The sequence below is a fragment of the Leptinotarsa decemlineata genome, unplaced genomic scaffold (assembly GCF_025532065.1).
Source record: "Leptinotarsa decemlineata unplaced genomic scaffold, Ldec_3_MD MMD2_tig00026307_RagTag_RagTag, whole genome shotgun sequence".
Classification (NCBI taxonomy): domain Eukaryota; kingdom Metazoa; phylum Arthropoda; class Insecta; order Coleoptera; family Chrysomelidae; genus Leptinotarsa; species Leptinotarsa decemlineata.
In genome coordinates this window covers 9508684-9520504 of record NW_027412681.1, presented here as the reverse complement: position 1 = coordinate 9520504, position 11821 = coordinate 9508684, and the positions used below count along the sequence as shown (strand labels likewise).

Sequence of the window (11821 nt, the reverse complement as noted above, 5' to 3'; positions counted from 1 at the left end):
TTATTTGTTTGTATCGTTCCGATTTTATTATTGTGCACGGGCTTACGGCTACTTCAGCGAGATCGTTAATAGTTGTAGATTCGTTTAGTTTGATACTGCTCTGTTGTAGTGCGGTCAATGATCATTTTCCTATATAATTTTGCCAAACTGAAAATTTGGAATTAGGGTCTACTCAAACTGTACTATAAAGTTAACCCTATAACGAGTTTTGCTTTTACCATGGGAGTAGATGCCATCCATTTCCAAAGTAGAAAAATGTTTCATTTAAAATGAGCATGATAGTAAATAAATTGACTCATTTTGAACAACTTATGTTCTATCAAAATTTTAATTTTTTCAACTCATTCGCGAGTCAAAATGTAATTTTTAAAAAAAATAAGCCCTTGCTTTCAGAGGGTTTTTCACGATTATCTCCTTCAAAGTAGTAAAATATTGGAAAAATATAAGGCTAGGCTACCAAAACAAAGTTTAACAGCGATAAAACTCTTCTTCTCAACATCAATAATACTGAAAGTTATGAAATTAGCATCTAGGTGTCATTATTCTTGACTCTTCGGGCCTGGTAATACACACAATTTCAATCACTATCACTGTACTAATAATTTGAAAAATGAAAATCAAACATTCAAGTATGATTGTGAAAATAAATAATAATATATATATTGAACCTTTGCATAAATGCTTCTACAGAAATTCACATGTTTGATTTGATATTATGATAATGACAGTACTACACCCTAACTCCACTGAAACAAATCAAATGATTTTGTAAATCAAATAAAACTCATTAATAGAATGAACAGATACAAGAGACCGAAATGAAAGATGAACTGTTACATGTCACTGATTTACATAACCCCACGAAAATAAGACAACAATCCTTGGGTGGAAAATTGTTGTCTTATAGTTGTTCAAACTCCACCTTGAATACAAATAATTTATATATGATATTCGAGAATTATATTTATTATATATTGGTACAATAAAACATTTTCGATTCGAATCAAAACATCATTCTGGATAATAGCAATTTCATTGAAATCGAAAAGAATACGCGACGTACAGTAAATGCATCTAGCCATGTCAAGTAAGTCGGATGACTCAGGTGTCGGCTCTGCGGTCTCACATCGAGACATGATAAATTTCAATAATGAAACCCTATATTATTGAAAAATACGAGTTTATTGCACTGAATATGGTGTCTTCAATTATTGTACTTTCAAACAAATGTTGAAATATTTCGTTATTCAGTAGAAAAAGGTGATTTCCTCAGACAAACGTACTTTTTTTTAACTCAAATTTTGTTATTCCAGAGTAATACCAATCGAACAAACAGAAATAGATGAAACCATTCATCCTACGGACTCGTGGATTCATCATGTTAGTTGTCTTCAGGATATTATCAAATAACCAAAGGTAGTGGTAATTATTTGATGAAATTTTGAGTTGTTGTGGTATTACTTTCAATACAATATTTATTTTTTGGGTTGATCGAAAAAAACCTATGAAAACTTCATGAAACAAAAGTTTCCTAAAACCCACTAATTTTTGATGAACCATTTTTTACTTCCGAGAAGGGGTGGCATACATCCCAGGATGAAAGTAACCCTCAACTTTGGAGTAGAGAGTAAGTAGAACCATGGAGATTCGAATTTTAGTGCAAATTGATGCTGTTTCTCAATATGCGACAGTATCGCCATATTTTACCTTCATCTTCCTGACTAATGGTTGTTGTAGATTTGATTAGCCTAATTCTGCTGCATTGCGTGGATGTTTGGGTGATGAAAATCGAATAGAGATATCCGATCCAGAAAGGGTTAACATATTTTACTCATATTATGCATCTTTCAGAAAAAATATGATATTTTGGCGAACAAAGTACTCTAATGAGTCTTGTACAAAACAATTTCTTCATCCACTCTGATTACTTTCCTTTCGATCAAAATGAGCTCTTCCTGAATACCACCAGAACTAACTTCATGATAATTTGGGCAAGTTATACCGATACAAAAATTCCAACGCAAGTTGCACCGGGTTAGGTTAGGTTAGGTCCAAAGTGAGTGGGACTATTTGATCCTCCACTGCAACCCGCAATGGTTTATTGTGGCTCATACCTATTCACACTCGACAAAGCCGATTAGTTTTTATGGTGAGTGGTTAAGTCAGATGGTAAGAGAACGGCTCTGACAAACTCTGAAAACCGGATTCGGTCCACAGTGGGGCAGGCACAAAGTATGTGCTCAGTTGTTTCATTACAACAAGAAGATTGCGGTTGCTGTATTTCTTGATATTGAAGGAGCATTTGACAATGCACTACCTAAATCTATAGGATTGTCTCTGGCTAGAAAGGGTATAGAATCGACCATAACTGGCCGGATCTATGCCATGTTAGTAAACAGAACTGCAACTACGACTCTTCAAGGCGAGGCTATCAAGTTCAGGGTTACCAGGAGCTGCCCTCGAGGTGGGGTACTATCTCCCATTCTGTGGTCGCTCCTGGTGGATAGTCTGCTTGATGCCCTCGACAGGAGAAAAGTTGATTTGCAAGCTTATGCATATGACCTTGTCTTTCTGGCAAGGTTCACGTCGGTAAGGGTAGCTTGTGATATCCGCCAAAGTGCGTTGGACGTTGTTCACAGTTGGTGCCTGAGGGAGCAGATGTCTGTCAACCCCAGCAAAACTGTGTTAATCCCCTTCACCAAGAGAAAGAAATTAGACGATACGATCTAACGCCACTTTCCCTCAATGGTGTGGTCATTCCATTTGGAACGGAGGTGAAATATCTTGGCATTGTCCTTGATAAAATACTCACCTGGAATGCTCACTTGGAAACAGTTTTACACAAAGCCAGACTGTCTCGATGGACATGTCGAAGGATTTGTGGTAAAACTTGGGGTTTAAGTCCCAAACAAATCCACTGGATATATGTGATGATTGTCAGACCAATGATCACGTATGGTGCAATTGCTTGGTGGCCAAAGGCTTTACAGAAAACGGCCCAAGCGAAGCTCTCTGGCTTACAGAGACAAGCTTGTCTTGCTATCAGTGGTGTGTATCAGTACCACACCTTCAGCGGCCATGGAGATCCTTCTAGATCTACCTACTCTCCACATTTTTCTGGAAAGAGAGGCTAGATGGACTCCATACAGATTTGCCAATTGCACAAATCAATTCAATGCAGAGTGCAACATACTGTTGGTTGACATTGGAAGTCACAGCATTATGGAAATGACCTCTGACTTTATGCCTCCAATTGTCAACTACGAACTGCCTTATGAACTACTATTCCGGAGTAGAGAGGACTGGATCCTGTGGGAGAAGGAAATATTAAGAGAAGATTGTTGGTGGTTCACAGATGGATCAAAAACACCTTCCGGTTCTGATGCAGGTGTTTTCAGTCGCAGAGCCAGGACAGAGTTATCTACCTGCCTAGGAACTTATGCGACTGTATTTCAAGCGAAAATTTACGCTATTGAATTGTGTGCGGAGAGATTGGATAAACCCATCCTCACTCACAAGTCAATAAAAATATTCTCGGACAGTCAAGCGACGTTGGGAGCTCTTGGCTCCCACCGAGCAACGTCTAAATTGGTAGCAAACTGGCAAAAAAGTCTTTCCTCGATAGAAAGACTAAACAGATTGTCTCTGGTCTGGATTACTGGCCATACTGGCCTGGAAGGCAATGGAGCTGCTGACTCTCTTGCAAAGGAGGGTGCTGCAAGCGGCTTCATTGGACCAGAACCTGTCATTTGCATCGCTTTGGGCTTTGCCAAACAAACACTTAACACCTGGATGGCAAGAAGAGTTATGGACTTCTGGCAGAATCTTCCAGGATTGGCTCACTCCAAGGCGTTTATTCACCCTTCGAAGATTGATTCCAAACAGTTGTTGGACTACAGTGAGGATGAACTACGATGTCTAACAGGCCTCCTTACAGGTCACTGTCATTTGAATCATCACATGCATCACTGTCGGAAGACAGTGTGTGTCGCCTCTGTCTGGAAAATGATGAAACTGCAGAGCATATACTGTGTGCCTCTCCCGCTGGGGACCGAATCAGGTTCTTTGAGTTCGGCAGATCCGTACTCTCACCATCTGACCTGAAAGACCACTCATCATACAAACTGATCGGCTTCGTCAAGAAGCTGGGTTCATTTGGCCGAGTGTGAATAGGTGTGAGCCACAATAAAACCTCATGGGTTGCGGTGGAGGGTCGAATAGACCCACTCACTTTAGACCTACCTACCGATGAGTCTTGTACAAAACAATTTCTTCATCCACTTTGATTACTTTCGTTTTGATCAAAATGAGCTCTTTCTGAATACCACCAAAACTAACTTCATGATAATTTGGACAAGTTATACCGATACAAAAATTCAAACGCAAGTTGCACCGGGTTAGGTTAGGTTAGGTCCAAAGTGAGTGGGTCTATTTCATCCTCCACTGCAACCCGCAATGGTTTATTGTGGCTAATACCTATTCACACTCGACCAAATAAACCCAAATTTTCAACAAAGCCGATTTGTTTGTATGGTGAGTGGTTAGGTCAGATGGTAAGAATACGGCTCTGAAAAACTCTGAAAACCGGATTCGGTCCCCAGTGGGGCAGGCACAAAGTATGTACTCTGCTGTTCCATTATTTTTCAAACAGAAGCGACACACACTGTCTTCCGACAGTCCGAGTCTCTCCATATGATGATTCAACAGACAGTGACCTGTAAGAAGGCCTGTTAGACATCGTAGTTCATCTCTACTGTAGTCCAACAACTGTCTGGTATCAAGCTTCGAAGGGTGAATAATCGCTTTGGAGTGAGCCAATCCTGGAAGATTTTGCCAGAAGTCCATAAATCTTCTTGCCATCCAGGTGTTCAATCTTGGTTTGGCAAAACCTGAAGCGATGACAGGTTCTGGTCCGATGAAGCTGCTTGCAGCACCCTCCTTTGCAAGGGAGTCAGCTGCCTTCCAGGCCAGTATGGCCAGGAATCCAGACCAGAGACAATCTTTTGAGTCTTTTTGAGTCTTTTGAGTCGTTGCATCGTGTACTGAAAATCTGTATTTTTCGTCAAATACAAAGGAATGCCAGGCAAATATATCGATAACGAACTAAATAAATAGATTTGTCTGTTTGTCTGTGCGTGTTTTTTCGTGCTAATTCTTTCAAAAGTACGGTTTTCACTGACCTCTTGTGGTAGGCTTCACCCCACATTTAGTGTGGGATTCATTTCAATTTGTTCATTAATATAATTAATATATCAATTTCAACAATCACGTTCAACATTAGTTGAAGAAAATACTGTTCAGTTAGTCTGTCTGAAACTATACTGATAGTTTGTGAAACGATTTTTTTTATCGATCAAAGAAAGAAAAATACATGAGAATTTTTGCAGTTGGGAAAACTGAATTTCACGTAACGGAAGTCGCGGACAATAGCTAAACTGATCATACCCGTATCAGAATGTTTGGCAGAAGACGTCATTCTTTTATTTCAACTCAATTTTATGAATCATTTCAATTTTTGTTGTTCACCCAAAATCTGATGAAACAAATTCAATATTACCAAAAATTTGTACAGGAATATAATATATTTATAAAGAATCAAATTAATACTATTATGATGATATAAGTTGAAAATTTCAAGATGAGCTATTCCTATTCTCCCAGTTATTTCAACTCCAAAACTATGGAATTATTTTGTCGATATCATTTCACTCGCCTTTTTGGCGTCAAAAAGAGATAAAGACTGATAATTAGAGAAATTAGGAACCGGGCTTATAGGTTGTGGTCAAATGAAACTTCTACCACCAAACGTTCGTCTGCTTCTTCAACAGAAACCTTCAGTGGCATATTCATTGATTACTGAAACGAAGTTTATATCTCGAATCTAATCCAGTTCAGACAATAGGGTACTTTATTTTAGATTATTGTTACTGCCTGTTTTATGAGATTAAATACAGTTAATCTTGCATAATTGTAACCTTATTCACCAATTGTAAGATAGAGATAGGATCTTTTGAAAAAAATATTCTAGTTTAGAAAATAGAGTATTTTATTGAAGATTATTGTTACTGCCTGCACTATGAAATCAAATACAATCAATCTTACATGATTGCAATATAAATTTGAGAAACCTGGGTCATATAGTTCATCAATTCTCTCTCATTTTTTCTCATAAACAATAAATTGATGTTTGATATAACTACATAATATTTCATATTTCTTCTCGATGATCTACAAGATATGATATTCTTCAACACTCTCAAAACAACAACTCTCAACATTCAAACAGTCACGTTATATTTGTTTCGACTAGTGAAACCATGAGTTTGTTAATTATCAAATATTTCGATATGATATACTATTTTCATTTCCACTACCAAAATATGAATTAGAAAAAAAAAGTCCAAATTTTCAAACTGAAATGCACTGTTATTTTCAACTTTTTTTCTATTTGGATACATGAGAAATGAAATGAATGATATTCTCTTGCAAAGTTTTCAAGCCCTTACAATCGAAATTATTTCATCAGATCCTCAACAAATTATTGAAGCTGAAGAAAACTGTAACCATATTTTCAAAATTTTCTCTAATGTCTAACTAATCAGTCGATTCCTTATGAAAAAAAGAATTTTATGTAGTCTGGAAGGAAATTAGTATCAAATTCATTCGTTGACACTTTCATCATTTACAATATATCCAACAGAGAATGTCAAAACAAATTTTTTCCTGTCTTACTTAAGCTTGCTATTTCTGCCCATCAACCAAATAGTAGGAAAATATTTTTGCACTATTCTACACTAGTCTCAGTAGTGTTTGGCTCAGTATTTAGTTGGTTGCCAAACAGTCGTATTTATATTTCTCAAATTCATTCTTTCTCTAATGGCAAAGTGAATTTGAATTTATTTACTGGAAAAAACCTTCAATTATCGAAATGTAATACAGAAAACTCACCAAATAGTTGTTCGTATCCGTAAAATCAAAAGGGCACAGTAAAAGATTCCTCACTGTTATTTCTAACGAATTTCTCATTTTCACTAGTTGTCACTCAAATATCTTCTTGAACACTAAGTAGGTGTGTCTGAATAAACATTATAAAGCTGTTGCTTCTGATAAGACCGTTACTCATGATTGATCTGTGGTCAACTCTTGCAAATGGAAATATTTGTTAATTGGGGAATCTATGTAGCGTTGTTAGTCGTTACACTATGGCGCCTAACCTGAAGATAATTCGACGAATGATTACGGTGATATTTGTAAAGTGGAATTTTCATCAAGAAGTTTGACGTTAGAAGTATGTTTTGAGTAACATTTCGTGAGTGGTATTGGTTTCTTTGAATTAGAATGAATATTATGTGACTTACTTTCCCATTGTTAAATACTGTATTTGATTCAAGTTTCAGTTGAAAAAAGGACATCATTGTGAACTGATTTCATTTATGACGAACATGAGAATGGGTTGAGAGAAAATGAAAATATTTCATATTGAACTCCCCTGTATTTTGTTCACTGAACTATATAGGTATTTTTGCATACATATTACTTCAGAACATACTGTACAAGGAAAATTTTGAAAATCTGCAAGCAGCAACGTATATCCTAAACGGTTTGACTTTTGAACTACATGGTGTTGAAAATTTTGGATATTCGTTCATTTTAACTTCAGTTGTTTGGTCCGAGATGTTCTTCCAAAACTCGGACCGTTTCTTACGAACTCGTTCTCGCAGTGTTGCCAAAACTGACAAATACTCAGTCTGGTCGACAGTCTGACCCTCCGGAACCCATTCAGTTATCACGATACCTACTGCTAATGTAGAAAAAACGATCAACATTGCCTTGAATTTCGATTTAGACATCCTTGCTGTTCTGATTCTGGGCGATTCAAGCGTCTTTCAACGCATCGACTGTCGCTTCGTTTCAACATCGTGTTGAAAAATCCACGTTTCGTCGCAAGTAATAATGTTTTTCATCAGTCCGGGATATTCTTCTAACCTTTCAAGGAAATCCGAGCAGACCTGTTGACGCACGAGCTTTTGATCTGGAGTCAGTTTTATTTGCACCAACTTCGCAGACTTTTGTCATGTGTAATTGTTCGTGTAAAATTTTTCAAACCGTTTCTTTATCGGCGTTTACAGCCTGGAAAATCATCCGGATGCCCATTCGATGATCTGCACGCAAAATTTGGTTGATTTTGGTCACTGTTTCCGGAATTGTTAATGTGTTTAAGAATCACTTAGATTTGTATTTACATGACTCGAGGGCGAGGTCGTCCCATGTCCTCCATGTTTGTGGTAGTCTTTGCGAATCATCTCGCTTATTGAGGCAGTTGAAATGTTTTTCAATTTCGATTGCTTCCCGAATTATCCTTTCCTGGATATTTTTTTTCATAGCAATGTTCATGGTGTTTTCGGAGCTTATTGTGTGGACTGTTTCCTGGTGGTGTTTGAAGAGAGATAATACTGGATCAGATTTTCGAACAGCTAGTTCACGTTCATAGGCTCTGTTGGTAATTCTTTCATCGGTCTGGCCGATGTAACTTCTGTGACACTTAGAACATGGTATTTCGTATATGCCCTATACTCCATTGCGTGTCGTGTCCTTGGGGGTTCTTAACACAGTGGAGATTTAGTTGTTGGCTGTGAATACTGTCTTTACGTTCTGAATTCCCTCATACATCGTTCTATAAGGCTCACTGACAACCACAATAAATCCAGGGAACTATACGAACTCACAGCCGCCTTTCACGAAAACGATTATTTCGTCTCCCAACTACAAAGATCCATCCAACGACAACAAACTCCACCCACGAGTTACCCGAGAAACGGAAATACAATGTGTTTCCTAACTACGGTACGAAACTTCACAGGGTGCTTTATTAGGTTGCTTCGTTTCTAACAAATAGGGGTTGATGTTTAAAAAAACGGTATTTATAAAATCGTAAATATCCTTACACCGATTTGGTTAGAATTTGCTACAGTTATTTGAAGTAAAAGGCAATTGTTCAGCCCTAACTAGATTGAAATCATTAGATCCAGTGGAGGTCCTTCAAGTAGTACTGCAGCTGGAGGTCAGCCCAAAAATCGTATGGACAGTTCTAAAAAGAAACCTTCCATACCCATGGCACCTACAGCGGGTCCAAGCTATACTTCCTCAGGATTTCCACCTAAGATTGATGTTTTGCAGGTGGTTCATTCATACAATGGCACACAGTAATAATTTTTCACCAAATATTTCATTTACGGAGGCAGCAAATTTTTCACCAGGTGCTATTATGAACTTTCACAATGACCATTTTTGGGCCGACGAAATTTCCCACGTTATTTTCAGTTACAATTTTTGATGAACGTTTGGGTAGAAATGATTGGTGACTACCTAATTAGCCGATTTTTTCTACCAGCAAGATTGACAGGTGAATCCTAAATGGACTTTTTGCGAAGTCATTCACTCATTTTGTTAGAAGTGTCGGTACTTGTGGTAGGAATCATGTGGTTGATGCACAACGGGACTCTTCAGCTCCATTTAGTGTTCTTGCTCGTCAGCATCTCGACATCACTTACTATAATTGCTGGATTTGATGTGCAGGACCTCAAAATTGGCCAGTTAGGAGTCCTGATATGAATCCTCTAGATTTCTATTTATGTGGTCATCTGAAGGCTCTCGTTTATGAAACTCCTAAACTAGATGTAGATTTTTTGGGAAAGAAAGTTTTTGGCTTTCTACTACTCCATCTGATACAAAAAAATGGATGAGAGAATCTTCCAAAGAAAGGAAGGATTAATCAATTTGAAAATGAGTAACTCTATACATGGATGTGTAGATCATGCAAAGAAGTAACTTTCAGACACAAACTGAAAGAAAGTCCTCCTGAAACAGCTACTTTCATATAAACATTGAATTACACGAAAGAAAAAATTCTTTCGAAACAAATACTTCTATATGAACACTGAATTATACAGAAGATACTTTTCTCTATTCAGTTTGTATATCGAACATTCGTGGAGGAATAAGAATCAGATATCATTCACATGAGTTCTACTTTGAATGAATGGTAATAAATTGTACTCACATGGAACACTGTCACCCTAACTGGTATACACGTGTTTCGCCTTAAGACACTTGCCCTAAGGCTCTTCAGTACCAAATTGGATAACATTATAGAAAATACACACACTTCATTCATGAATTACGATTTTGAATGTCACGGAATAAGCTTGATCTGCTTATGTCATCGATGACATCGTAATGACATTCATTCACAAAAAAAAAAAAAAAAAAAAAAATATAACCCTTTCAAATCAAATAGATGTAGATGACTTGACGAATCGCATAATTGACAATTGCAATGTCAGAAGAAATACACCAGGTATTTTTGAACGTGTCAGACAATCGATGACAAGTTCATTGCAGTCGTGTATTTTATCAGAAGGTGGACATTTTTTTCATTTACTTCAAGATCAATATTGTTTATTATTCAATTTTGGTTTTTATTTTATGTTGTCCATAGATAGTTGTTAGAAGTGATTATTTTTCTCGAAAACAGAGCTTGATATGAAGAAAACGCAAGTGACGTAAAAGTCGTATTTTCAGTTGCCTAATCAGAAAAAATAGAAAACTACAAAAAAGTGGCTTTTTTTTTTCTCAAACTATTGGCTCTGGTGCCAACTGACACGCCAATGGACCTAATAATTTCAATCTAGTTCGGGGTAAATAAGCGCCCCATTACCTTAAATAACTGTAGTAAATTTCAACCGAATCAATGTGAGGGTATTGATAACACTTCATAAACACCCTGTATCTCAGAAACAACGCAACGCTAGACATATGTTCATTGGAACTTTTTTAAAACGACCTATCGAATCACCCCCTGAAGTTTTGTACTGTATTTAGGAAACACCCTGTATATTCTTCGTAAATTGCACTGAAGTACACCATTCATTTTTAAGATAACAGTAGTTCAATTTATCGCAGGCTGTATGAATGTCGATTTTTTATCGTTCATTATGGTGGTATAAACGTCTGTGTTAATGGTTTTCAATTAATTTTTATCACAACGAAATATTTTCATTTAGTCTGTGATAAGATGGGAAGAATTTTAAAAATTATCATGTTTCACCTAAATGGTACACTAGTGTAATCTAATGGCCTCTCTCCGACTTAAAATGGCCATTTAAATCAGTCAGTATCAGTTTAAAGACTTACAGAGTGGAATGCTTTTTCGTTAATTTGATTCGAAAACGATAATTCAAAAAATATCCACTTCACAAAGTGGAAGTAGCAACTGGAATAGTAAATGTACCTATACAATGGAGTATTCAATGAATATTTTCAGTCCTTTCGAAATCGCGAATGTGGAAACAAATAATATAATTTGTACGCAATAAGATACGGAGTGGTTGAATCATATGTTTGTCAAGTCGATCATTATTGGAATTTCAAAAGTTTTACACCTGTATCGACGTCATTTATTGCTTCAATTGTTTTTATTAAGTACAACCAGTAAACTCATCAGTATCTGAATGAGCAACATTCCCTGATTTTGATTTACTGTCTTCGAAAACAATGACTAAAAACAAGCATTGATGACGTCACTACCGACTTTTTAAAAAGAACAGTCTATTTCTTCAATTTCCAAAGTTACCTAGATAAGCTGATTCCAAAAATAATATTGAAAATTACTTCCAGTTGGTACATGCTGGGAAACAATACCAAAATTATAATTTATTGAAAATGAAATGTCATTACAAGTAAGTTGATGAACTGAAAGAATGAATTTGAACGAATAATTGAATGAGGTCGTTCAGTCAAATTTCATTTTGTGGTTTTTCAA

General features: G+C 36.7%; 1 protein-coding gene across 5 annotated transcripts in view; it reads right to left on the bottom strand.

The window, feature by feature from the left end:
* Window positions 1-11821, bottom strand: part of LOC111512269 (phospholipid phosphatase homolog 1.2 homolog) — an 87006-nt gene that overhangs the window by 49828 nt on the left and 25357 nt on the right. The window contains exon 1 of one of the 5 annotated variants that reach the window (XM_074180863.1): window positions 6949-7089. The exons of the other annotated variants lie outside the window; for them this stretch is intronic. Coding sequence (XP_074036964.1) covers window positions 6949-7026 — 78 coding nt within the window. The 5' untranslated portion in view covers window positions 7027-7089. Of the gene's footprint in view, window positions 1-6948; window positions 7090-11821 lie in introns of those variants that run through there. 5 annotated transcript variants of the gene reach the window in all.